Consider the following 26,714-nt stretch of genomic DNA (forward strand, 5'->3'; position numbering starts at 1 on the left):
GAGCTGCTGAGGACACCACCAGCCCACTGGACCAAACCCCCATCAGAGACACCAACAGCGCACGACACCACCACGACACCACCACCACAGCACACAGAGAGGAAAAAACAGATGAAAAACCAGGGGGATCGACGCCTGCGCTTTCTGTTCCTGCAGCGACGCCTATCTTCCCTACTCTACCGGTACTCTATGCAGAGAAACCCCCTTTCCGTTCGACGCTCGACGGTCCTCAGCTGGCAGGCTCGCTCTTGCCCCTATTGGCAGTCGGGCTCGGTGCGGTACTTGCCGGTTCATGCTGTTTGCCGGAGTTATCACCAGAGCGGCTGCGAGGACCCACGGGTACCGGTGGGTGCGGTTGAATGCAGTTTTTATTCCATGCTCCCGCAGAGAGGCCTTCTCCTCCTCCTCCATCCAGAGTGAAGCACTATGGCACTCGGCGTGTCTGATGCAGGAAACGGTCGCGCATCTCCCTCTTGTTCCTCGCCTTCTTTCTTTTCCTTGCACATCTCCTTCTTCTCCCTCGCCTTCTTCATCTTCCTTGTGCGTGGCCGAGTGTAGCTAAAGCTTGGGGCCAGGTTCGGCACACGTCTCGAATACATAGGCGAGATCATATCTAACCACACTGCACACTGCTAGTAGATACATGATAGGTACCTATTCACTCGTGTATGTACCATACACTACTAGAAGTACAAAGTCCTAACCGACTTACCTACCTATGTCATCGGCAAATAACTAACTCGCCGCTTGCCTGTCCACCTCCTTATCCGACCTGTTTCCCCGACGCGTTAGAGCATATATATCCTATAAATAATCGCACCCACAACAACAAGCGGGTCGATCTCCGCGATTTCCGGACATCAACCGTTCTCTGGGCGAAGATTTTCGCCGTTATGTGACATCCAGAGTACCTAAGATGAAGAAGATCTGAATATCTTCCCCTCTACATAGATACTTCTTACCTAACTGCCTGGTACTGGACGTCGTGAATTTCGGCGAGAGGAGGCTGGGACGTTGGAACGCGTGGCTGATCGACAAGTGCAGACCGGCGGGCCAGCCCGTGGCGGCACTCCTACACTCTACGCGCTTAACAACTCCCATCGCACACGCGCCAGCAGGTAGCCGCATTATGTAATCGGTGACACCCTTTCACGTGCAGCCAGTCGTCTGCCGTCGATGGAAATTACTCTTCCCCGTTCGCCCGCACATCGGCTGGATTGCAAGCGCACGCACGCACGCAGACAGGATGACGGTAGGGCGGGCTCCAGCTAGATAACCATCTGGATTCCTCACCATCTGGCATCGAGATCACAACTACCTCTGCGCAGGGGCAGGGCATGGCCAGTCCTTTTGTATCGAGCAAGTAGCATGCTCTAGGGACCTTATCCCGCCGCTAATAAAAAACAAAGCATGTCCATCATCTCCCTAGTCGACATTAGCCTTGCTCACCCATGTCGTCCCCTGCTCAGTGGCGTAAGGTGCGCGAATGATAGGTTATTCCGGCGGCTTTTCGCTGGACAGGTGAGAAAGAAGTAAAACCAAGTTTCTTCTTCTGCGCCGCCGCAACCAAAAGGGATTCAGCTTCAATTGCGTGAACCCCTTGCGGCCCTTTTCCCCTTCCGCACACACAGCGATAGAGTGCGGTACCTAGATCAACTCCCGCACACTTGACTTCTTCCTTGTGTACATACCATGACCTCTCCTCCTTGACACTACCACAACAACCACCATCACTACCGTTCGTCGAAGCTGTTGCAGGACATCACCTCTACATACCTCTACCTCCACCACTGCGAACCACAATCGCCACCCACCATCCTCTGAAGATTCTTCAGTTGTTCGAATACACACTCGCTGGTTTTGACTACGATTTCCTCACCACTTTCGTTCCCATATTACTGCCATTTTCGGCCGCAGCACAAAGGCAACACCACATAAATAGGACAAAGACGGCTGCATCATCGGTATTGCCAGGGCAATCAAACAGCTCTCACAACATATACATTACAACAATCACCACCCCCCGCATATCCGGAAAACCACCATCCTTACGCTCTCGACCGTACCCGATTTCAATTCCAGCAGCTAGAGCGACCCTGTTCCTCGCGGTGAAACTGCTGGCCGTCTGATAACATCTCAGTTGAAGGCGCTCGATTCCCCAGCCCCCGCAAACAAAGGATTCTTTTTTCTCCTTGTACTCCACTCACTCACTCGCTCACAATGTCACGGCCGAGCCTGCCGCCAATAGTGGTCAACGATGGCAACAGCCCCAGCTCCAGTGGGGCGGCCGGTGTAGAGGGAGCGGCCGAAAGCACTCGAAATATCCCGACCCGCACATTGACACCACAGGTGCCGGTGGTCGCATCCCCAATAAGTGGTCGTAGCACGCCTTATGGTCCCTACTCGTCCCAGAGTCCCATCAATTCCACCGTAGAGTTATTGGTGCCTCCGTCGTCACAAGCTACAAGATTCCAATCATACCTCGACAGTCCGATTTCCTCGCGCCGTTCGAGCTGGAGTACCGACGCCGGTGGTAATGGTGACTCCCGATACGGTCCTTTCGCCTCACCATTCGAAGACTCTCCCAGTATGGCGGCATCACGAACGGGATCCCCGGACCACCCCGATCCAATCTTCCTGCAGACCATCGCTGAGAAGTACAACATCACGCCAACGTCAGACCTACTACTCTATCCGAACGACAAGGAGGATGACGATGTCTATCACGATCCAGCTACGGGAATGGATAATGATCGGCAGTGCGATATCTTCACCAAGAGAGGAATGGTCAACGTCGGTGGACTGGCGTTCATCACAATAGGAATCTTGCTTCTCTTCATTGGCTACCCGGTCATGTCAGTTTGCTCTGTTCTCATCCTGTGGATTTGCGCCGGAGTTGCTGCTGACTTGCCGGTGATAGAACTTCCGTGCGCGCCTACGTTGCCGACAGCAAGAAAGATATATGTACGCAGGGAGACCTCTGTCTGGATGTTGGTCCTAGAGACCTGCTCCAGAATTTTCGAAGCTCCCTCGTCGACCCGGATACACCAGCTAGTGCGAAGTGGAGGAAATCCGCGGATGGGAAGGCTATGAAGCTTGTGGTAGGTAGCAACTTGTTGGGCGCTATTATCACGATCATGCTGATAAGCGTGTAGTTTTCCGATGAATTCAACGTTGATGGCCGGACGTTTTATCCGAATGAAGACTCGTACTGGTATGTTGAGCCGTTTGTGATTTGCTTTTTCTTGTTCTGTTTTTCTGTACCTGCAGCTGACAAAGTTTTACAGGGAAGGAATGGATCTCCATTAGTGAGTGAAACGAATGATTCGCTTCTGTTGTGTTTTCGGACTGACAATTAGGAATCAGCGCTGCGACTGTGGACCTCGAGGTATTTACCGGCTGAATCAAGTTGATTGAGATTAGCAGGACTGACACATGCTATTTCTCTCCAGTGGTACGACCCAGACGCAATCACAACGAAGGACGGATATCTGGAAATCACTTTCGATGCCATCAAGAACCACGACCTTGATTATCGCTCGGGGATGCTTCAGAGCTGGAACAAGATGTGTTTCAAGGGTGGTTTGATTGAAGGTATATACTTGGGCAATTCGTGGGAAGCAAGCGTCCGCGCTAACTAGAAGATCTTTTAGCTAGTATATCTTTGCCCGGTAGGGGAGATGTTTCCGGTCTGTGGCCCGGATTCTGGACGATGGGAAACCTCGGACGGCCAGGCTATCTCTCGACCACCGAGGGAATGTGGCCGTATTCCTACCACGACGGATGCGATGCCGGTATTACTGCGAATCAGTCCAGCCCCGATGGCATCAGCTATCTACCGGGAATGAAGCTTCCTGGTTGCACTTGCTCAGGCGAGGATCATCCGAGCAAGGGCAAAGCGAGAAGCGCTCCCGAAATCGATATCCTCGAGGCAACTGTCGGCGATATTGGAGATGGGAAAGGAAAGGTTGGGCTGGTCTCGCAGTCGGCGCAGGTCGCACCATTCGACCTGTGGTATCAGCCAAACTACGACTTTGCGGCAGTCTACAATCCCGAATTTACGGCCATGAACACCTACCGGGGAGGATATTATCAGCAGGCCATCTCAGGGTAGGGTTTCTTGGTTCTTCACCGCTTGGATGGTTCTGACGTGGGTGCAGATTATCGGTCCTGAACAATGACTGGTACGACGGTAAAAAGTACCAGCGCTATGGATTCGAGTACCTTCCTGGTGACGATGGGCACATTACCTGGAATATTGGAGATCAGAAAACCTGGAAGATGACCGGTGAGGCCACTGGTCCCAACGGAAACATTGGGCAGAGACCAATTCCCGTGGAGCCGATGACTGTCATCATCAACTCCGGAATGTCCACCTCGTTCGCTCTCGTCGAATTCGAGAAGCTCCTGCCGTTGTTCCCCGCAAAGATGAGGATCGATTGGTAATTCTAGCCATCCTGAACCCGAAAGCTGCGCTGTTTGCTAATCCATTCGATAGGATCCGTATCTGGCAGCTTGAGGATTGCGAGGACTGTTCGGTGACCTGTGATCCCCCGGGATACCCGACCACCAAATACATCAAGAAGCACGAGAAGGCCTTTATGAACCCCAACCTTACGAATTGGGAGGCCACCGGATATGACTGGCCCAGGAACGAGCTCGTGGATGGATGTGATTGATCCGACCACGCTCGTCTATGTTCCCGGCATCGATTTCCCATTTAATGAGTGCCATAGCGTTTCTTGTACAGATTTCTTTCACGGCTTTTATTTCGCATCTCGTCTTTTCAGCGGCACCCATAAATGGCACCCTTGGATTCCAGGACTTTTATTTTCTTTCCCGTCCTTCACTGGACGGGCCCTCTTTCTGGGTTTGATTTACATGGAGTACTACGGGGAAGGGATTATGTTTCTTTAGGATTTCCTTGGGTTTTTTTTTCGGGGCCGGCTGGTCAGGGTACGACATGAAAACCTCTTAATGACGCGTGTGGTATGCTCATGGGTTGCTTGCTTGTTGTACGATTTTCATGACTTCTTCATGTACATACCTTTTTTTCCCTCCACATACCTACCTAGAGTACGCTACGCTGCCATCTGTTTTGTTCTGCTCTGCTCGAGATTTGGTTTTCTCTTTTCACGTTTTAGTTTTTCTTTTTTTTCTTCTTTTTTTTCTTTTACTTGTGTTGGACATACATAGAAGCATGGAACCGATGTGTTCCTTTGGAGGGGGGAGGGGGGGATCACGATTGTATTTTAAACTACGCACATAGTATCTGACTTGCTTTACAATTGATACTGGATACCGGATGATGAAGAAGGCGATGATCAAGTACTTGCCAAAACGTCGCAGGGCGTGTTTGCGTCCGTATTTGTGGGAACTACTTGTGAACATCTAGACGAAGTGTGATTCCTCTAGGGAGATTAGCTTTGGTCCGGTGAATGGTGATTTACAGTGTGTGTCTCTTTGCCGTCCGGATATTCGATGATACTAAACGTCAGGGAGTTGCCGGCGTATTCATTTCATGGTCCTCGGGGTGATCTCGTCAGTACCAGCCTTCGGGCCAGCTTCGCTGCGGATACATACCAGACTACCTATCGTCGCCACGGATAGGTAGTACCCACTCAAGTACACTGTCTTTGCCGCGGATATAGGTATGTTAATATGCATGTGAATGCTGTTTCGCCCCACCCCACAAAACGGTCGGTCATACGTTGCGGGAACGCAAGTGAGTGTATGTATTAAGATACGTATCGATACGCTCAGCTACACACTTGAGTATGTAGGTACTACTAGTACCACAGGTCATCAAAACCCGATATGGTACCTTAGGTACCTCGGTATGTACCCAATACTTGATTTCCTCGATACATGTTCAATACATAACAGTAGGTACTTAGGTATGGTTGGGCTACATTTTCATGTGTATCACACCGTACCTACATGACATACTATAACGATACAATACGCTTTCTTTTGGTGATACTGTTTCTCCGTGATGTATAGTACACCTGCAATTATGAAGTAGGTACATATTCGTGGTTCTACGTATCGGATTATCTCTGCCATAGCGTCTGCATATCTTTGCCATAGCGTCTGCATAGCAGTACCATGCTCTGGCCCGACATGTAGTCATTCGGGATATTGTATTGCTACCATTTCTCCCCCCCCCCCCGCCGCCTCACTATAGTAGGTATTTAAAGTAGATTGTGATCGAGGAGGGCAGCCAAGCACGCGCTTAATGGTTACCATGGTGTACTAGTAACTAGGTACCTACATAGAGGAAGGGGGCGAGAGGAGTACATAAGAGGCTGATCCACCGACAAAGGCCGAGGAAACCGCTATTGACATCACGAGCCATCACTCATCAACATCGAATCTTGCTATGAACGAGAAGACAATGGTAGCCAGTACTTTTAGCATAATTCACCGTTCCTCCCTTCCCTGGGTTGCTCGCTGCGGATAAGAAGGTCCTGCTAAGAACAAAGAAAGAAAGAAAGAAAAGCATCCGAAGAGAACTTAGGAAAAGGAAAATTGAGACCAAACACATAGAAACTAAAAGAACAGCTGTCGACCCCCGCCCCCCTCCCCTCTCTTCCTGCACCGCCGTGGAACATTAGAGCCGATTCTCAAAGTCAGCTGGATTTTGAATCAAGCGTTGCGATCAATGATCCGGGATCGTTTGGATCCGGTGCTAGCTGAATGTCCTTGATTGCATTGACATCGCACTCCGTCAGCACACTTTTGGAACACGGGGAACTAGTTAGTCTGGTATTGCATTGAACTCACATCCTCGCAAAAACCAAATCCTTCTTCCTCTGATGCTCCTCCGGTGACGCCTGCAACTCTGCTTTGGTTTTTACATTCTGTTCCAGGAATTTCTCCTCGTACGAGTGCTGGAAGTAACGCGTCAAGAAATTCGGCATCTGAAGTAGCTCCTTCGGAGCGTCTCTGTAATTCGCATACCCATTCCTTCCCCACTCGGGATCTCCAAGACCGACAAAGAATACATCCCCACGCCAGAACAATCTCTCCTCGTAGTCCTCATCCTTGTCGATCAATTGCTGGACCATTTTGCGGATCGTTTCGTTGCGTGGGAACTCGGGATCGGTGATGAAGTAAAATAGATACACACCGTCGATGGCAGCGCCGTGCCCGCCGACTTCGATTCGCGCCGATTCGCGGTCTAGGAAGCCGTATGACCAGTAAGGACGTAGGTCCGGAACGTGCGTAAGGTGCAAATCCCAAGTTTTGTGTTCCAAGTCTTTAGGAATATTCTTGATATCGATGGTTGGCACTGAGATGATGGTTGGTGCCTCACCATCTGCGGGGAGCCGGTAGACTTTCGTTTTCGAATATGGCTTGTAATCCCTTGGTCTAGAAGGCATCGATGATGATGATGATGATGATGATGAGGGGAGGGGATGTTCGTGCGATTCTGTTGCTGACGCGCTCTTTCCAACGCCTTCTTCTTCAGTGCGTTGACCGCAACATCTTCTCGCGCAGTGGTAACGGCTGTGGAGGATTCCGCTACCATGTGCACGGTGGACTTTGGCTGTGAAAGCCTGCTGGCGACAAGCTCCTCCATCTTCCTCGAGGCAAAAGCTATACTCTCAGTACTAAGCACGGCGGGAGATGGTACTACTATGTCCCACTACGGATAAACCTTTCCATGAGTCCCCTTATTCTCGAAACGCATGAGCTTCAAGAAGTGGAAGCAGAGAAAGCAACATCTCCTGCTGATGCCAATATACTTCAAGGATTCCGTGGAGTTGTTTTGGGACTTCAACAACTCCAGCAGCAGATTCACTTCACAATGGACATGCAGGGGCTTGCGGCATTCCCGCATAAACTCCTTGCGGTCGATGCCGCGGAAAACCGTCGAAGGATCGAATCCCTTTCTCTGCAGCAGACTGTCCACACTGTTGTTGCTTGGGTTCGTAGGAGGTTGCGGTGCCCGGCCGGCAATATACTCGAACTTCAGCCCTTTGAAGTTTGTGAAAGTTTTGGCGCACTCGGTGAACGTTTCGTATGCTGCATGTAGCCGTCCTAGAAACCGGATATCTTTGAGGATACGGGTGGTCTCGGGGGTATCACCAATCTTGTCGAGAAGACACTGCCGCAGTGTCGCATTGCGGCGCAGCGCGTGTGCCGCCGAAACAATATTTCCATGTGATTGTGTTTGCGTAACGTTTCCACAGACCAAGTCACAGAACTTGGCGAAACCCGTCTCGACGCTGGCATCGTCGCTCTCGAGGAACTTGATACGATGCTTGCGCAACAGCGTCGCAAGCGTATCGAGACAGGAAGGCCTCTGGACCCGAGGGTAGCGTAAAAAGTGCGGTACCTAATGCTGGCGATGACCATATCATCGCATGATACAGTGCAAACTAAACCCATGCCGCTAGGGATTAATTGATACGCAGTTATGTGCGGTGGAAATGTTCGAGTACCTATGGTAGGGTGAGTGTGCGAGTGATATCTACCTACTTACGCCATGAATGATGAATATTCGAGAGCAAGCTTCACGCTTTATCACCGGCTTTCTAGCTCTCTCAATCACTGTTATCTACCATCGATTGCATGCCCCCAGAAAAGCCATCAGACAAGATCAACCTCCATCTACCGCGAGCAATAAACCGCTCTTCTTCCCTAATTGGTGTTCTACCTGCGTATCTACCCAGGTATGTGACTTCTAAAGAGTGCGAAGTTGTAAGTTTTATGCCCGAGTAGAGCCTAATTACCCACATTCGTTCCCCCAACAATCTTGACCATCCTCGCCAAAGTGAACGGAATCTTGGACCCCCATTGTCCCTTCGCCATGGGGATCCTCTCACCCACCTCCGTAAACCCTCTTCTCTCATAGTACTCTGCTTTCCCAAACTCCACGATCCCGTACGCAACAAGCGTCTCGCATTCTCCCTGGGCACTGTGGCCTGTAACAAACTCCTCAGCGGCCTCCAACAACCTCGCTCCAAGACCCAACTTTCCCATCGTAAGGTTGATCCCCAGCAGATGAACATGCCACTCGCGCGGCCCGCCGTCTCTGAGTGGGCCCTCAGCCACGCCGTTCCCGTGCGTTTCGACCGTGCCCTCCCTTTCCAGTGACAACGACACCGTTCCCACCACATACCACCCGTGCAAGTCGTGGTGGATACCGTTGAGATCCGCGGCGGGAGGGAGAGCGGCGATTGGCCCGCCAGGAGGTGCGCCAGAGCTGTACATGCAGAGCATCCAACGATCAGAGTTGCACAGCTCGGCGGCAGCTTCGCTGGGAAGGCGTAGGTTGGCGAAGCTGGCTAGCTCCGCTGCCGGGAAGGAGGTGTTGATCATTGAGCGCAGCGTGGCGATGTGCGCTGGTGGGAGAGGGTGCGCAATGGGGCGGTGGACGATTATCTTGAAACTGGGGGAGGGGGGAGGGGTGGGCAGTGCCGGTTCTGGTGCCGGTGAGGCAGAGCAGAGTAAAGACCGAGAGCTCGCCGGCGAGGGCATTGTGACGATTGCGGGGTGATATTGTTTGGTATGGTGATTCGATTCTCCCGGAAGCATCAGGATATATATTGGTGCGAGTGCTCGGGGAGCAGTGACTCACAATGGTGCATACATGGATGTTATGCTTATGTGTGATCATTTCCCAACAAGGTGAAATAAATGCCTTGTGCAAGTGGGTTTTCATAAACATTCTGCCCATGTTATGGATGTTGCTGGATGAGCCTTAACGGAAGCAGTTGTTATACGAGATATCCGAAGCGATCCGGCCACCTACGGTCTCTCCCCCACTCTCCCCCTCTTCCCAAGTTCCCTTCGCGGACGAATGGTTTTCTGACTGACTGACTTTATGATGATTGTCGCGCCTTCTGTACATGGCTGCCAGCAAAACCCCGCGAGTAGCCGGCAGTCCACCTTCCGAGACATCGAACTTTGGGGTGGGATTGCGCGGATTGTAGAGAGAGAACATGAATTTATTGTTGCATACGGCCTTACTGGACCATGGCGACCAGTACAACTACCAGCTCCGCGGGGGTAGATAGAAAGCCGTATCGCCGCGGCTCGATGGATGCTGCACCACAGCCTACCAAACAAGCCACAACAAAAACAAAAGACCCCGTTCACTGTCGTATTGCGTGGACTGATGTAGGTAGTTAACTAGTGGAAGCTGCCCGAAGATTGTCCAAAGTTGGGTGATATGCCATGGCTGTCACGTGACGTACCATTGCTCGCGTATCTCAGGCCTGCAAGCCACACAGCTTCAAAGCCGGAATCAGCAACCCTACTCTATCTAAGTAGATCAACCCCCCGCCCCCGCCCACGCCCACGCCCACGCTCGATCTCACGCGCGCAACGAAACGCCCAACCACAGCCCTTTCCCGCCTCCGCCCGCACACGTACTCTACAGAATGGAAGGTACGGATCCACCGACGCTGCCGCCGCAGATGTTTACGACTTCGGCGCAATTGCTGGATCTTACCGATAGTATGGTATTCCTGGAGCTAGTGGCGGGGGGGAGGGAGGGTGGGGGGGATGGGATGAAACACGTAACTTACGCAACCCACGCGGGATTCTCTAGAGAAATTGATGATCACTCTGCGGGATGGAAAGAAGATGATTGGGGTTTTGAGGGCGTGGGATCAGGTACCCTTCCCTTCCCATCCCCGTTCTTTCACCGCCAGCTTTGCGAATGGAGGCGCGGACGGCTAATGTTTCGTTTCATCGACCGGCAGTATGGTTAGCATAGCACTCCCACATACTCCCGTTCGAGAACCCGTGCTCACGAAGTCGGCATGTTGCGATCTTGTAGCAAATCTCGTCATACAGAACACCACGGAGCGCATATTCGCGGGCGGAATGTACTGCGACATTCCGCGGGGCATCTACATCGTGCGTGGCGAGAACGTGTTGTTGCTCGGTGAGATCGTAGGTTTCTTCCAGCTACTACTTTGTGGAGGTGGAAATCTGGGGGGCTGATAGGAGGGGTGCGGAAAAGGATCTGGACCGCGAAGACGATATTGCCATTCCGTGCCGCTCGAGGGAGGAGTTGCTGCCACTGCAGAATTTGGAGGCGGCCGAGACGAAACGGAGGGATCGCGTTCACCGGAAGAAGCTTAGGGCGCTCGGGTTTGAAGATGAGGGAGAGATTCTACACTAGGAGTGTTGAGTCTCGATACCTGGAAGGGCTGGGATGTCGCGGGTTCTTATGGAGAGGTGATGGAATTGGATGCGACGATGGATGGACTTCTGGCCTTGTTATATCTACCCAAGGCACAGATCCCGAAGATGCTAAAGTTGACGGCGGTGGGGGGGTTTGTTCTTGCTTGCGTTCGTTATATCATTCATGGGCTCAAAATAAACGGAGTTTATGGGGTATGTTCTTGTTTGGATTCTACAGGGAGGAGGGAGAAGAAGCAGAGGCGAGCTTGAGCTTGAGCTCCGAGATAAGGATGTTGACCGCCCACTCAAGTGTCTCCTCCATCGATGCGTCGAGGGATTCGGGCGTATGTATTCTCCTCTTCTCTTCCGCCTCAGAAGTCAACCTGCCCTCGACGTCGCCATCGACGAATAGGTACTTGTGTTCATCGACCTGTGCGTGTGTATGTGTGGTCAGCTAGTGAGGAGATCTGTTGGCGCGATGGGTGGTGTGCGGTACATAATTGGGCCAAACGATCTTATCGAAGTAACCCGGAGGATCAGTCCAAAATCCTGCACAGTGTCCATCAGCATCTCCCACCCGCCGTTTATCCGGGCGAGCGCTGCCCACCTTCAATAGTGACATATCCATTCCTAGCCTCACGCCGCTGCTTTGCCTACACACACAGAGACCATCACCTCTCCGTCCACGGAAAAGACAGGGAGGGAGGGCAGGAGGGAGGGAAAGTTCTTACCGTCTCGTGCGGCACGCGCAGCAAGACCTTAACATCCATCCTCTCCTCGACCGGACTGTCCCTATGCAGCATGAGAAACCCGTCCAGAATAGCGACCCTGACATCCGCGCGGATGTTATCATCCAGGCGCTTCTTCAGCCGGCGCATCGTCTCGGGCGAAACCAGCTTCTGCTCCGGCTCCGCGCCGACGGGAGAGTCGTCCTGGAGGCTTTTCAGATCTGCGGGCAGAGCGCCGAACTCATGAACGCTGTCGAGAACCCGGCATAGGTACTCCCAGTTGATGGAGCCGGCGCAGTCCCAGTCCTGTAGGCCACCTGCGTGCAGTGGGATGGCACCATCGGGGTGGTAGAAGTCGTCTTGGTGGAGAATGAACGAGGACGGGATTAGGGAGCGCAGGAGTCGCGACAGCGTCGTTTTGCCTGTCGAGGATAGCCCGGATAGGCCCACTATGAAGGTGGTCGGTGAAGCCATGGTGGTAAGGGTTGAGCTCGGAGTCGATACTAGGAGCTGACCTGGGAGCTGGTTATTAATAAGCAGTCGTTGATCGGGCTTGGCAGATATAGGCGGGACGGTAGGTGCGGCGTCGTATGTGTAAAGGTTTGAACCGACGCTACTTTTTACCATCACCGCCCCTCTTGATCTTACCCCGCCAGGCAGTATTGACTTTCATATATAGTGGAACTCTGCTAAGCTGCACTATCAAAGCACAAACCCCGAGCTTATATACAGCTTTAGATCATCTTACCGCCGTATACTTACTCTATATACCGGCTAGTCACCGACGTTTATCACGGTCCGGTCCAGTTCAGACGGGACCGACTTTTGACGGCCTCGGCAGCTTATTCCAGCCTGGTATGTAAGTACTTTAGAGGACGGTGACAGTCCAGTCCAGTCCAGTCATCGGTCTGGCATGAGAACTGATGCTCTATGGGTACTAACTAGTACATGGGGCCCGCCGGATATTTCGAGTGATGATTTCATGACCGACAAAAGCCGCAGCGTCTTGGAGACTCGGAGGCCATCTACCGCAGTCCGGCCGGCCACGGTATAGTAGGGTCCGCGGCGAGGAGCAGTAGCACTTTATACATTGCTCAATATGGAGTAGGTAGTACCGTAGAGTAAACACTGGCAGGCAGGCAGTCTGGCAGACGATGTTGATTAACAGCCCAATCCACCAATCCACCAATCCACCAATCCACCAATCCACCAATCCACCAATCCACCAATCTACGAAACAGCAGCAGCAGCAGTACTTCTTACTTCTTACACAGACACACGGACACTCGACACAGACACTCGACACAGACACTCGACACAGACACTCGACACAGACTCGACTCGGCCCTCCCCAACGAAGAAGAAAAGAGACGAAAAGAACTTGAACAAAACAAAATCCCAACATCAACCAACCCGAAGCACGAGTAACTAATCCCGCAGTTTCAACCAAACCAAAAACCATCCCCCCTGCCCCCGCCCCGTATACCAGAAAACCCTAACATGAGTAAAAAGCTTAAAAGTTTTAAAGTGAGGTACAAAGTAAGTAAGAAGGAAAAGCCCAAACCAGGAAGCAGAATCGAAAAAAGAAGAAGAAGAAAGAAAAAATGTACAACCAGGGAAAGGGAAGGCTCCGATGAATAAATGGAGTAAAACGTGAGTAGTAAAAAAACAAAAAAATAGTAATACAACCCCCGAAGACAAGAACATAAAAAAACCTAGGGAAAGTAACAAGCAATGTCAAGTCTCAAACTCCTACGCCGCTGTACAAAAAGGCGAAGAAAAAAGAAAGAAAAAAGAGAAAAGAAAGAAAAACGAAAAAAAAAGATATCAAAGGACGGACCAAATTCGACGATGCCACCGTTAGCTGCACAAGTTCAAGGAGGAAAAAAAATAAAAAACACCCACGCCCCAAACACAAACACAAACAAATCCAAGAAACGAAACGAAACGAAACGAAAAATAAAACGTGGTAGACGCAGTTGCTTGTTGTGAGAGAGATTAACCCTCTCCTGTCACTTCGGCTCTTCCGGATTTCCTTCGGTCCAGTCCGTTGCCGTTACTACTCTCTCCATTGACGCGAACGTCCATCTTGGCCGCAGCTATGCCATTCGTCTTCGGCTGCCCTTCCTCTTCCTTCTTCTGGAACTGCTCTTCCAGTCTATCGTTCACCATACTCAAGAGCTTGCTCGAATATGCCTCCAACATCGCCGCCATTGTATCGTCGTCTCCGGAACTGCTCTCTCCGTCACGCTCTCCGCTCTTGTCATCGCCACCCAGTTCCTTGACGGTCAATCCCAGTTCGCGTTGAAGGCCTCTCATGATCTCTGGCCGGAGGGCACCGTTTTCCGTCAGGCCCGTTTGCTCGACACGTTTTCGGAAGCTCCGCAGACTCCGCGTCAGACTCTGCGCTAGTGCGTTCATGGACCCGGGACCATTGCTGTTGGCATCGCTCTTGACGCGCGTTCTACTCTGTCCTCTGGTAGACGACCTAGCATCGCAGCTTAACCGTCTTGGCGGTGCAGCCAGCCGCGTCTTCTCGTCAGGTGGACTCGGTGTCCTCCCGCGGGCTTTCCGGCTTTCCCGGCCATTGGCATTGGCGGGGTTTATTACTGCTGTCGGCGTCGACGGCGAGACCAACGAGTCTTCAGATGAGGTGGACGACTGGTTCTGCTGCGCTTGCGATTGCGTTATAGTCTGTTGCTGGACCGCATTCCCAGCCTTCGAAACCGCCGAGAGGGTTCTATTCAGTCCGTACAATGACCCCTTCTTCCTGAGCGGCCTCGGTGGAGATGTGCTTCCGACCGACTTGCTGCCCGAGACCCCCGAGAATTCCGAATTGTTACCGCTACCACCTCTCGGTGTAAAGTCCATCAATTCCGTCCTGCTAAGAACCCTCCTCAACGGAGTCCGAGCTGCAGTCAGATCCCTCTGCGGTGTAACCTCCAAATCACGACTTGGTGTCCCGTTGCCGTTCACTCCCTGTGACCCCCGTTCCGAGAAATCCCAAATCATGATCGTGCCGTCCGTTCCAGTGCTGATGACAGTCGTACTTCCTCCCTCCCGTTCCTTTCCGACTTCCAGAAGACAAACATCGCTGACACCCTCCGTATGCCCCCACTCCTTATCAACCAAACCTCCGTTGAGATCGTACAGTCGTATGCTCTTGTCCGTAGTCGAAGTGCCCACGATGATCCTGGGCTTTCCCTTGTCCTCCGATAGTGTGATGGCATCCATGACGACGGAATCCCCAGTCTCATCCGTGACTTTGAAGCTGTTGATAATCTTCCCGTTAGTGAGGTCGTATTTGATGATCTGACGGTCGAGAGTTGACACCAGCAACGTCGAAGCGGAATCAGACAGCGGTGCCAAATGGATCGGTGACGCCTTGGTGTTGAGTGTTCGCAGCGGAATGTAAGCGTCCGTAACGGTACCGTCGAGTGCCTCTCGGTGACACAACTCTCTGATCACTATCGTTCGGTCCGTCGAACAGGACAACAGTTTGTTCCCATTCTCCAACAAGAGCACCCTCTGAACGCTGGCGGTATGATCATCCAGCGTCTGAGACAAAGTCCAGGTTCCATTTATCCTTTTGAACACCTGAGCCGTGCGGTCCCTGGCACAACTGACGATGGTATCCTGGTGCATGGTGATATCCATGATCTCGCCGCTGTGTGCCTTGACATCGTAGTAATGTTCGAAAGATTCGCCATCGATGACACTGTGTGACACCCGTCAGCACGCCCATCCCCCTACCTCTCGAGTCCATCGATACCTACCGCAGTACTCCGTATTTGTCTCCAGACACGAAAAACGTCCCATCATCCGAAACCCTAACAACCTTCAGTTCGTTGCTGACATCATCCTCGCCTTCTGCCGGTTGCTCCAACATGACCTGGAATTCGGCCTTGCAGATTCCATCCAAGCACCAAAACAAAACAGCACCTCCGGCCGACCAGGTGAAGAAAGCTGCCTCCGAGGGGTGATTGCGAGGGAGCGGCCTGACACCCAAACATGCATCCTTGTGCGCAGGGAGCTCACGGACCATAGAGTTCGGCACGGGCACGCCATCGACCGTGGACATATTAATTATCTTCAGAGACCGATTCGAATCCAGGGTGAACAGATGGCCAAACATTGAGGCCATGGCGACGACATCGGCACGGCGACATCCCGACGGAAGAACCGGCGAGCTGGATCGCGAAGACGATGGAGAAGCCGGCGGGGTCGGCGGGACGATATTCGCCAGTACCAGAGCACTAAAACACCCCCTCGAATCAGCCTTAGGACCATCAAACCCCCCTGAATCCAAATTCCCCATCCTTCTGCAGATTGACATACCTATGGCTGCCATTCTTACCGGCGACCCAGGCGAATTTGCGCTCGACGTCGACCGCGATGCAATGCACGCCAAAGCCGGCGTCGGCCACCTTCGAGAACCGCATGCCTGCCTCTTCGAGCAGACAAATATCGCCCCGCTCCGAGCACACCACGGCCTTGTCCTCCGATATCCCCACGATGCAGCTCATGGTCGAATCCGACATGTTCCCGAGGAGCGCGTTACGGCCGTGCAAAACGACCGGACCCGAGGCATTTGGCTTCTGTTGCTTGCGGGTCAGCCTCCACTTTCGTTTCGATTTTCGGCCGTCACAAACATCTTCTTCGGTTCTCCATAATTTCACGTGGCGGGTTCCAACTCTGTAAAAACGCAAGAAACGACAAAGTCAGTACTACTGTTTTTTTTTCGCGCTTATCACCTGCCTCACATAAATTGCAATTTTCGGCAGGGATTCCTTTGAAATTATTCTTTTTCTGCGGGATTCTGAAACGCACGTCACCAGTGTCCTGCCCATCCATGCAATCTGTCGGATGAAGCTCGTGCATTTATTGCTCGCATGGAGTTGGACGAGTCCGGGTTTGCTGGGGTTCAACGACCAAACATATATGAATCCGCTGCGCGCGCACACACACACAGTCGAAAGTGTCAACCTATGCCCACCACCACACACATACCACCAACCTCCCAGAAAGCGGGGGAAGAGAGGGGGGGGGGAGGGGGGGAAGGAAGGTTTACTCATTCGCGGTTCCTATGCTCGCCAAGTACTTTGAATCTGGACTGAAAGCTACATCTCTGACGCCGAAAGTATGTTCCGACATCGCCGCCACAGGCACGTCGCTCTGGACATCCTTCGACATGGAAAAGATCAATACGCGCGGGTTATATCCCGTCTCCCCGACCGCTAACCACTTTCCATCGGGGCTGAACGACAGGCACGTGGCCGCCTTTATCCTCTCCCTCGCCGTCCACGTCTTTCCGTTCGAACTGTCGTCGCCGAACGACGCCCCGGCCGAGGACGGTGTGTATCCGATACCCGCTTCGCGTAGGGAAGCCGCCGCACGGACTCTACTTTCGCTCTGAGGTGTGGATGATGGTGTGAGATGCGCCCCCGCTGCAGCGGATGTAAGCGTAGGGGCGTTCGGCCGCGCCCTGAAGAATCGTTGGGTGACATGTAGGTTGTCATCGAGGGTGACTACGACGGCGGCAGCACCGGCGGTATACGCAAACGATCGCGTGGGAGGGTGGCTATCGAAGGCATTGGTCGAGCAGCCGATAACGCGCCTCAGCGACAGACTGCTGTCGGGGAACGTGGAGCTGGTGGAGGCCGAGAACTGACGCTTCGTCGGCGCCTTTGGGTTCGAACTATTGCTATTGTTACTACTGGGTCCTCCCCGAGAGAAGTATCCGGGGGAGTTGTTAGGGGTGAGTTTCACGGATCCGCCCGTGGATGACCTCGAAGCGGGAGTGAAGACACCAGCCATTACTTTGTTGTTCCGTCTTCGTCCCTAGGCTGGCAAAGGACTGTGGGGAACGGAAGTAAAGTTCTCAATCGACCGTTCAGAGGCGCTAATTCTTCATCGATGGAGGTCCAGATATACCCGGATATGAGACGAGAGATGACAGTATGTGAGGGGGGGTGATATGTCGTGCAGACGTTTGGCGGCAGGGCAGAAGAGTTAGTTTAGCGGGCTTGCGGGGGAGGGGGGTGGGAAAGCGAGTTGTTGGAGCGGGTGGGCGGGCAGGCGTGTGATAAGCTGGCCGGTTGGGCCCTGGGGGGGTTGGTTGGGTTGGTAACGCGTGATCCTTGACTGGGTACAATCCTGTTGTGTCAAATAGAAAGGAGAGGTTCTCTGAGCGGGATGGGATCGAGTTGAGTGAGTGAGTGCGAAGACGATGATGGGAGCTGGCTTCAGATTGACGCGAGCGGTTCCCCGAATTGGGTGCTGGGTGGCTTGTGGTTGGGTTTTGCGTTGACGATGATGATGGTGATGATGGAGTGACTGGGCTTCAGATTGGTGTAGGAAAGTGTAGGCGATGTTGAGCGAGGGAGTGAGGGAAGGAGGGAGGGAGGGGAGGGGTGTGCGTGTGGAGTCAGTGTGCGAGGGCTGGGGGGTTCGAAAAAATGAGCGGACTGCAAGACAAGACTGCAAGACAAGACTGCAATGACAGCAAATGTGCGCGGAGGGCGGAGGGCGGAGGGCGGAGAAGTTACTCTAGATTCGAAGGGCGAGTGGAGGAAGCAAAGGCAACGGCTGCTGACAAGTTTTCTGTGTCTGATCAGAGCCCGAGGCGGAAGCAGAAGTAGCAGGCACAAGGGGTGGTGGTGTTGGTGGTGGTGGCAGGCTGCTTAGTTGGCTGAGGCAGGTCGGTGGTAACCAACCAACTAGCGGAACGGGGAGAGACAGAAGGAAATAAAAGCAATAAGAGTGGTGGTGGTGCGTGCCCGTGAGGGAGTGGTACTCTATGGCACCTACTCTACTCAACTCTGCGTGCGCGATGATGGCAGGCTTCGTGCACAGCGAACAAAGCCCAGTGCTTTCTCTCTCCTCCCCTCTCCTCCCCTCTCCTCCCCGTCTCGTTTCCCCACTCAGGCTCAGATGTTCTTCCTCCTCTCCCTCTGGCTCCGAGTGAGTGAGTGAGTGAGTGAGCGAGCGAGCGGACACCCGCAGATGTGAGCACATAGCCCCTCAAGCACCCACTCTCCTTCTTCTCTTACTTACAGCCCTTGGAACCAATAACCACCACCAGTCCCCATCACCAACAACATCACCAATATCACCAATACCATCATCATCATCATTAATCTCAACCCCCATTCGTGCCCACCCAGCCACCACCCACCTACCCAAACGACCCCCTCTCAGCCAACGGATCGGCTCTAGTCCCCCTTGTCCCTTGTGCAGAATTTCGCAGGATCTCGCTTGATCCTTCAACCCACACCCCACCCCATCCACATCCATAATGATCCATGTCGCGAACCGACCGGCCGGCCGAAGCTTGGCTGCATGTGGCGTGAACCCTGAAGGAACAACACACCACACCATGACTATGGGGTTATGTAAGCAAGACTGTAAATGGTACTCACACGACCGGAAAGTTTGGCCTCCCCCCCATCGCCGCAGGTAATTGTTTGGGACTACATAGATCAGTGGCTGCATGTGGCTCAGCCGCAGAATTTATTATCACCGCCATGACGAGCTGCCAGCTCCAGCTTATGCTTGGAGTCCGAACGCCTATTGTTTAAAGAGGGGGGGGTAACATCTGCACTGTAAAGTAGAGTACCCGGCTTCACAGCTGCACTGCCGCCACTGCACTGCACTGAACCACACCGCACCGCTGCACTGCACTGCACTTCAAGCCTCACCGAGTGCGGGCCGGGGCCGGGTGGAGAGGCGCAGTACTCGGTCAGATTTGCAGACATCCCCGGCCAGCAGCCAGCTTTATACTCTATGTATACGGTACCCCCCCCTCGAGTGACATCCAGCTTGTATCAATCAATCAGTCAATCAATCGGACGATCTGTCGGTCCCAAACTTCCAAACTTCCATAGGTACTCCATATACGAGACGCACAAGCACAACAACACACCACCAGCACGTAAACACTCTGCAGCAAGTAACTTCGAGTTCACCTGGCCGGCTGCGTGTGAGGGAATAAAATATAGGTAAAAGAGCCACGATATCAACCAAGCACCAAGCACCAAGCACCAAGCAAGCAAATGATTCCCCCAGCAAAGCCGACGATCGCGAACCCAACGAACCAGCGAACCAACGAGCCAGCGAACCAACGAGCCAGCGAACCAACGAACCAATAAATCATCCAAGCAAGCAAACCCCTCTCCCATAATAATGCTAGTAATACAGTTCCCCACCCCGCAAAGAGTCTCATCATCTACAGTATCCATCCTGTGGGCGGGAAACGAGAAGAAGAAGAAAAAGAAGAAAGACCGAAGAAAAAGGAAGGAAGAAGGAAAGAAAAAAGAAAAAGGAAAGAAAGAAAGAAAGAAGAAACAAAAAAAGATAAAGATCGAAAACGAAGTATATCGTCAACAAAGTGCCCTGCACCATCCAATCCATCCGTAGATCGCCTGTAAAGTCTTTAGATTAAGCCACAGCAGTCCTCTCACCCCCTCACCCCCTCAACTCTCAATTGGTGTCCACAAAGCCCATTCAACTACGTCCCGCCTGAAGAATCATCCAAGACATGATTCTCCATGTATAGAGCGAGCTAGTCTCGGACAAAACAATCTCGGGACACCTCCACCACCCACCCCCTCGATATCAACCAATCTGGAAGAAAAAAACGCCGGAATAACCAAAAAAAGCCGTATCTCAAACATACGTCCTATGCCGATCCATTACTCGTCGTCGGCGCTGGTGTCGTCGATCCTTTCGAGCCTATGGTGATGACGGCGCACTGCATATATCGGTTAATATCCCGTTCACCTACGTCATGTTGGATGTCAACGGAGCTATTCACCTTGTTCGACCCCTCCCCGATGGCGAGACGTTGGCCGCCCTCATCCCATGAGATCTCGCCAATCTCACTGACATCGTCGGGTATCACTGTTCCATTTTTCCGCTGAGATCTGGACCGATCGTAAACGTGTGTCAGAGTCCCCGATTCAACCCGCCAAACCAAGACGGCTCCATTCGCCCCTGATGCCAGCCGGCTCCCGTCGGGCGAGAAACATATACGCTCGATGGGATCGAGGTGTCGAGAGAGCACACGAAGGCAGGTCCGAGACCCCACCTCCCATATACGCACGGTACAGTCATCCGACGCGGAAGCCAATATTCGCTTGGGCGATGCTGCAACGAATTCGGCACCGGGTTGCCAGGCAACCGAAACAATAGGAGCCGTGTGCCCCTGGAGTTTGTTTTCTGGCTTTGACTCTTTGCTAGGCTTGTGCCATATCTAAAGCGAGCAGGTTAGCAATCCATCCCCATCGAACGAAAGCCCAAAATGATGCGTGTACACACAAGAACCGATGCATCAGCGCCGCCAGTGGCGACGGTTTCGGTCGCCTCGTCCCATGCGATACAGGCAACCTCTCCCTGATGCGCTGTGTGTGAATGTAATGGCCCATCGACTCCTATGTCAAACTGATGGATATCACCGTTGTCTCCACATGCAATGAACTGCATCGTCGAAATCCACTCAATCTCGTTTATCCCCTCCTTGCCCATGTCGAACATTCGGATGGTTTCGCCGTTCGTTGTGTCCCAGGCGATCATCTTTCCGTCACACGACAGCGCAAGCAGCACCTTGGCCGTCTTGTTCCATTTCAGCGACGTGGGTGGAGCAAAGTGTAACCACATGCCGTGCTCCAATCTACCGTCCACCGACCATATCCGTGTCTGTCCATCGTAAGAGCCACTGGCCAGTTGATTGCCTTCAGGACTCCAGCGTATAGCCGTAACCTTAGCTTTGTCCGTGCTCTTACGTGAGGGCTCATGGGACAAGTCAATGTGTTCGAGTGCTTCGGCCGAAGTCGACTCCTCAGGAACGTTCCATATCAAGGCGGCTGAACCCATGCTAGCTGTAGCCAGCAGGGTTGTTACCACGGGATTCCAGGCGCAGGACAGTGTCCCCTTCTCGCCGTCTTCCACGATGACCATATCAGGTTCCAGTATCTCCACCGGCTCCTCTATCTGCGTTCCGACGCTGCGTCCGTTGGTGATGGGGATCTCTTCAGTGAGGGGTGGCGAAGGAACAGTATCTGCCATCATGACATCTCCATCGTCAGTGACACTGTTGCCGGTCTTCTTCCTCCGCTTCTTCGACACCCCATTGACCCCGTCTTCCATTACATGCTGCCTCTTCGCACTGGCGCTGGTAACGGACGCGGTAGCTGGCGAAGCCTTCGTGTGTAGGGTGATCGAATCTGCATCCTCCTCATCCTCGCCCACATCCTCCGCCGACCCATCCGCATCCAGGTCGTCGTCCAAATGGTGTCCGTCCGAGCCGACGCCCTCATCTTCGTCGAGAACTAGTGCTGCAGTCGAGGGAAGGAAATGAAATGGTTTGGCTGGTTTCCTGATAGTTCCATCCTGGATCGGATGCGACAGTCGTCAGCGCGATCCGAGCCACTGTCTTCCCCGCAATCACAACTTCCACCCACACCGGCACACCCACCGACCCCCCCACCACCACCTCAACCACCGCAACCATCATCACCACCACAACCACCGCAGCCAACACCACAACCACAACCACCACTCACACACACGGGGACGGACAAACATACGCGATCCACCTGCGCCGCCACTTCCTCATATTGTAATCCGCGCTGGATGAGGTAAATCAACAAGCCAACTTTGACGTGTGTCCTATAGGTTGGATCGAGCCTCTCGACCTTCGAATCGCGTTGAAAAGCAAACGCCGAATCGCGGAACCCTGTATACAGTGGATGCGTAATCAGTACTCTGCGCGCTTGAGAACCGGGGGGGTGAGGGATGATTGGAAAGACGTGGAGTGCTGGGAGCAAGGAAAGGGACTTTCCGACTACGAACCTGATTCTTGGAGATACCTGCTTCGTTCGAATATATAGAGCGTTAGCTTACTGTACGGTTGGATGTCAAACCACAAGCGCGCCTGCGTCCGTGTGTATGCGTGTGGGTGTGGGTGGTACTCGCCTCCAGATCATGTAATTGACCTGGTCCGAAGAGAGCAAGTCCGCCATGATGATTGTATAGCCACTCGGGTCACGGGGTCGACAGCAGATGGTGGGGTGACCAGAGGGCGACAGCAGGAGTAAGCTGGCAGCCCGGGGGTGTTGGTGGTGGTGGTTGTGGTGGGTGGTTGTGGTTGTGGTGGTGGTAGTGGTGGTGGTGGGTGTATGGTTGCCTGTGATGTTGGATGAGGGACCTGGACGGGGTGGTAGTGTGAGCGGGTCTCTGTGTGATTGACGGGGACTTGCTGACTTGGCTGTGTGGAGATGGGGGGATGGGGGGATTGCAGCGGTGCGTGGTGTGGTTGCGGTTGTTGCGGTTGTTGCTACGAGAAGTCTTTCACGGTATGGTATGTAGAGGGAAGATATTGTTTGATGATAGAGTTTGGATGTGGTTGGTATGGGCGGCGGAGCAGTGTACTCTAGAGGGGGCCGGGTTGAGATGTATCTTCCAGGCAGCCCAATCGATAGGCAAACAGGACGTCGAGCTACTCTACGGTAGGATGGTATGTATGTGTAATAGGTAGATGGCGGTTTGAACTGTGTATGTAAGAGGGTTTTGGGTTAGGTAGTTAGTTTGGATTAACGTGGGGATAGGTAAGATGTATGGAAGAGTAACGAGCAGCAGCGGCGGCGGCGGCGGCGGCAGGGCGGGCGTGCGTTGCGTGCGTTGCGTGCGTTGCGTTGCGCTGCGTTAGGTTCTCGAGCTTTTTGGTTTGCGTGTCTGTCTGTCTGGCTGTCTGTTGAGTGTCTGGGTTTCCAGGAGATGGGGTTGGGCCTTTGCTTGTGCTTGTGCTTGTGCTTGCGGAATGGGGATTGGGATTGATTGGTGGGAAAGATTTCATGGATACGACGGATGTGGGATGTGGGATGGACGGACGGGGGTGGGACGGAGATAGTTGTTAGATACCTGTACTCTTCTCTACCGCGACGCCGTGTAGAAAGTCGTAGGCTCGAGAAGGTCGACACGCATGACTGACTGGCGGGCGGGCGCGGGCGCGGAGCGGGCAGATGGACGACCGAGCGAGCGAGGAAAGGGACAGGGTGGAGCGAGGCGAAGTCTGGAGAATCCGAATGAATGGACGGGGCTTGTCTGCAGAATGAATGGGGCTTGTCTGCGTGCTGCTTGCTTGCTTGCTGCTGCTGCTGGTGCTGCTGGTGCTGCTGCCCACACGCGCAATTCTTCCAAGGGCATCTCCTTAGTTACTGTCATAGTGCTGTCCACCTATGAACTACTAGTAGACGAGGTCGTGGCCAAGCCCGCCGCGATTCTCAACATCCCGCGAAGCCCAAGAAGTTGACGATCGATATATAGACACATACCGTGGCCGAGTGGCCGACTGCCTACTCTGCTCTAGAGATGCACCCATGCCTTGCGTCCGAAATGGTGCGCGGAGGCTAACTAGAGTAAAGAGATCCCCTTGGAATCCTGCCTAGGTTTCTTGGATGCTATTCTGCACCCCCTGGCACGTGATCTGAGATTGGGGATAACTTTGATGGGGAGGAAAAAGGATGACACGGCATTTGCATGCCGGTGATAGGAGTCATCTCTCCTCTCGTTCTCCAGCAGCAACCCAAATCTCAATCGAACCCGTCCGCATTGTCCCGATACGAAATCTTGCTTTTTTTTTACGTCGAATAGAGACGGAGACAGAGAGAAAACTCCCATCTAAAACAAATCCAAATCCCCTACTAGACCCCAGCCAACCAACCATGATACACCCAATACACCGGATACAACGACACGCATTCCCACCACCTCATCTTCATCCCGTCTAGACGTTCAACTGGCTGACCTCAGTGCTCAGTTGGCTCTTCCACGGCGCCAGCGCCTTCGCAACCTCGGTGTTGACAAACTTGACGACCTGCTCGGGCGCACGTCCGACGAACGTCTTCGGGTCCATCAGGGTATCGATCTCGCCCCAGATGGGCTTGAAGAACTCGTCGCGCTTGATGCGCTCGATCAGGTCGTTGTCCTTGCCCTCGAGCTTGACGACAGCCGAGGCCTCGTGACTGAGCACGCGGATCTTCTCGTGCGCGTCCTGTCGGTTACCACCCATGTTCACCAGGCGCATGATGAAGTTCTCGGTGGCCATGAAGGGCAGCTCGTCCTTGATGCGTCGGTTGATGACGGCGGGGTAGACGACGAGTCCCGACACTACGTTGTCGAGGATGCGCAGGAGGATGTCGCCCGTCAGGAACGAGCTGGGGATGTCGATGCGGCGGATGGCCGAGTCGTCGAGCGTGCGTTCGAACCACTGTGCAGCGTAGGTGTCGAGGGCGTCCTTGTTGAGGTTGGCAAGGTGACGGCCGAGGGAACACATACGCTCGCTGCGCATGGGATTGCGCTTGTAGGCCATGGCGGACGATCCGATCTGGTCCTTCTCGAAGGGCTCCTCGATCTCCTTGGTGGCGGCGAGATGGCGGATGTCGCTGCCGATGCGCTGACATGTAGCGCCGAAGGAAGAGAGTGCAGAGATCACATCCGCGTCGATCTTGCGAGAGTATGTCTGACTGGTGATGGGGTAAGCGTACGCGAAACCGGCAAACTCGGTGACGAGGCGGTCCAGCTCCTCAACCTTGTCGTGGTCGCCGTTGAAGATCTGGAGGAACGAGGCCTGTGTTCCGGTGGTTCCCTTGACTCCACGGAATCCGAGGTCGTCGCGTGCGCGGGTCAGGTTGCGCAGGTCGAAGAGCAAGTCCTGGATCCAGAGGCATGCACGCTTTCCGACGGTGGTGAGCTGTGCAGCCTGGTAGTGGGTGTAGCCTAGAGTTGCCATGTCCTTGTACTCGACGGCGAACTGGGAGAGCTTGTGGATCACATTCGCCAGCTTGGGAAGCAGAAGGTCCAGTCCCTTCTTGAGGAATATCAGGTCCGCGTTGTCGGTGCAGTAGCAGGAGGTAGCCCCCCAGTGAATGATTCCAGCCGCCGCCGGGGCGTTCTGGCCGAATGCGTGGACGTGGGCCATGACGTCGTGACGCCGGCGCTTCTCCTCCTCAGCGGCGACGGCGAAGTCCTCGTCGGTGAGGGTAAGGTGGGCCTCCATCTGCTCGATGGCCTCGTCTGAGATTGCAAGACCCAGCTGTTTCTCAGCCTTAGCGAGCCAGAGCCAGAGCTGGCGCCATGTGCTGAAGCGGGTAGCTGGCGAGAAGAGTTCAGCCATCTCCTTGGAGGCATAGCGGGAGGAGAGGGGGGTCTGGTAGATGTTGTTGTTGGAAGCCATGGTTGCGGATTTGTTTCTGAAAGTCCAGACAGCGGAACAGCAATCGAAAGGGCTATTTGTACGAGGATCAATTGGGGTTGGAGGAGAAGATTTACGGAAGACTTCGGGCGGGTCTTCGTGCTGAGAAGGCAGGAATAAAATTTGACTGCTGGGTACTCCATGTGGGGGCAACCTAAAAGTGTGATTTGCGGCTCTTTGAAAACTACCCCGCCATTGGCACCGACATCTGCTCGCTGCAGATCATCCATCCCCCATTCATGCCACCAACGCCTGATGAACGAGGGAGGTCGAACCACAACGCACTGCTTTCCAGCATGATCAAACCCCATTATTGTTCTCGTACAGCGACTCATGCCGGGAAACATCGGGAAACAAAAGACTGTACAGAGCGGTTTTCAGAGGCTTGAACGATACACTCCCCCTTGCTGCCACCCTATGTGCTCTTCGCAGTCGCCGGGGCTACTGGCCTCGTACTCTACAGACCGACATCGAACCATCGTCAGGCTTTCCGCACAGACGGAGGAACCCGGTAACTGCTCACTTGCAAGAGATGTGCTTGCCCCTGGAGTTGGCGTGCATATGGACGGGGAGCGTGTTAAGCATAACTC

At 53.5% G+C, this 26,714-nt stretch overlaps 10 protein-coding genes across 10 annotated transcripts; 2 read left to right on the forward strand and 8 right to left on the reverse strand.

The window, feature by feature from the left end:
• Nucleotides 1–2,220: 2,220 nt before the first annotated feature.
• On the forward strand, nt 2,221–4,679 carry BZA05DRAFT_442586 (beta-glucan synthesis-associated protein-domain-containing protein; the record flags this gene model as incomplete). The annotated part of the gene is made up of 9 exons (XM_051486761.1): nt 2,221–2,855; nt 2,921–3,101; nt 3,156–3,214; nt 3,288–3,308; nt 3,367–3,388; nt 3,453–3,594; nt 3,654–4,110; nt 4,161–4,442; nt 4,499–4,679. 9 exons carry the CDS (start codon nt 2,221–2,223, stop codon nt 4,677–4,679), a joined length of 1,980 nt encoding a protein of 659 aa, XP_051342129.1.
• Nucleotides 4,680–6,578: 1,899 nt separating this feature from the next.
• Nucleotides 6,579–7,466, reverse strand: BZA05DRAFT_390034 (uncharacterized protein). The gene is made up of 2 exons (XM_051482846.1): nt 6,787–7,466; nt 6,579–6,704 (listed from the first exon to the last, which is right to left on the reverse strand). Exons 1-2 carry the CDS (start codon nt 7,383–7,385, stop codon nt 6,692–6,694), a joined length of 612 nt encoding a protein of 203 aa, XP_051342130.1. The 5' UTR covers nt 7,386–7,466; the 3' UTR covers nt 6,579–6,691.
• BZA05DRAFT_390035 (uncharacterized protein) lies at nt 7,414–8,136 on the reverse strand. Its single transcript, XM_051482847.1, has one exon. The coding sequence runs from the start codon at nt 7,844–7,846 to the stop codon at nt 7,652–7,654; it is 195 nt and encodes a 64-aa protein (XP_051342131.1). The 5' UTR covers nt 7,847–8,136; the 3' UTR covers nt 7,414–7,651.
• Nucleotides 8,137–8,502: 366 nt separating this feature from the next.
• BZA05DRAFT_220938 (uncharacterized protein) lies at nt 8,503–9,696 on the reverse strand. The gene is made up of 3 exons (XM_051479718.1): nt 9,602–9,696; nt 8,839–9,533; nt 8,503–8,692 (listed from the first exon to the last, which is right to left on the reverse strand). The coding sequence occupies exons 2-3, from the start codon at nt 9,487–9,489 to the stop codon at nt 8,609–8,611; spliced, it is 735 nt and encodes a 244-aa protein (XP_051342132.1). The 5' UTR covers nt 9,490–9,533; nt 9,602–9,696; the 3' UTR covers nt 8,503–8,608.
• Nucleotides 9,697–10,314: 618 nt separating this feature from the next.
• Nucleotides 10,315–11,355, forward strand: BZA05DRAFT_390041 (uncharacterized protein). Its single transcript, XM_051482848.1, has 4 exons — nt 10,315–10,470; nt 10,565–10,629; nt 10,795–10,911; nt 10,982–11,355. The coding sequence occupies exons 1-4, from the start codon at nt 10,395–10,397 to the stop codon at nt 11,141–11,143; spliced, it is 420 nt and encodes a 139-aa protein (XP_051342133.1). The 5' UTR covers nt 10,315–10,394; the 3' UTR covers nt 11,144–11,355.
• BZA05DRAFT_390044 (P-loop containing nucleoside triphosphate hydrolase protein) lies at nt 11,356–12,659 on the reverse strand. The gene is made up of 4 exons (XM_051482849.1): nt 11,877–12,659; nt 11,753–11,798; nt 11,642–11,694; nt 11,356–11,575 (listed from the first exon to the last, which is right to left on the reverse strand). Exons 1-4 carry the CDS (start codon nt 12,498–12,500, stop codon nt 11,378–11,380), a joined length of 921 nt encoding a protein of 306 aa, XP_051342134.1. The 5' UTR covers nt 12,501–12,659; the 3' UTR covers nt 11,356–11,377.
• Nucleotides 12,660–13,871: 1,212 nt separating this feature from the next.
• Nucleotides 13,872–17,690, reverse strand: BZA05DRAFT_333439 (WD40-repeat-containing domain protein; the record flags this gene model as incomplete). The annotated part of the gene is made up of 5 exons (XM_051480683.1): nt 13,872–15,591; nt 15,650–16,129; nt 16,212–16,568; nt 16,704–16,823; nt 16,945–17,690. 5 exons carry the CDS (start codon nt 17,688–17,690, stop codon nt 13,872–13,874), a joined length of 3,423 nt encoding a protein of 1,140 aa, XP_051342135.1.
• A 2,863-nt stretch (nt 17,691–20,553) lies between these two features.
• On the reverse strand, nt 20,554–22,019 carry BZA05DRAFT_424404 (WD40-repeat-containing domain protein; the record flags this gene model as incomplete). Its single annotated transcript, XM_051485912.1, has 3 exons — nt 20,554–20,625; nt 20,689–21,126; nt 21,192–22,019. 3 exons carry the CDS (start codon nt 22,017–22,019, stop codon nt 20,554–20,556), a joined length of 1,338 nt encoding a protein of 445 aa, XP_051342136.1.
• Nucleotides 22,020–22,110: 91 nt separating this feature from the next.
• BZA05DRAFT_221087 (uncharacterized protein) lies at nt 22,111–23,021 on the reverse strand. Its single transcript, XM_051479720.1, has 4 exons — nt 22,848–23,021; nt 22,725–22,741; nt 22,460–22,608; nt 22,111–22,240 (listed from the first exon to the last, which is right to left on the reverse strand). Exons 1-4 carry the CDS (start codon nt 22,892–22,894, stop codon nt 22,202–22,204), a joined length of 252 nt encoding a protein of 83 aa, XP_051342137.1. The 5' UTR covers nt 22,895–23,021; the 3' UTR covers nt 22,111–22,201.
• Nucleotides 23,022–24,420: 1,399 nt separating this feature from the next.
• On the reverse strand, nt 24,421–26,273 carry BZA05DRAFT_221069 (L-Aspartase-like protein). The gene has a single exon (XM_051479719.1). The coding sequence runs from the start codon at nt 26,104–26,106 to the stop codon at nt 24,658–24,660; it is 1,449 nt and encodes a 482-aa protein (XP_051342138.1). The 5' UTR covers nt 26,107–26,273; the 3' UTR covers nt 24,421–24,657.
• Nucleotides 26,274–26,714: the final 441 nt, after the last annotated feature.

Source organism: Tricharina praecox (assembly GCF_024521635.1).
Source record: "Tricharina praecox strain CBS 144465 chromosome Unknown BZA05scaffold_5, whole genome shotgun sequence".
Classification (NCBI taxonomy): Eukaryota; Fungi; Ascomycota; class Pezizomycetes; order Pezizales; family Pyronemataceae; genus Tricharina; species Tricharina praecox.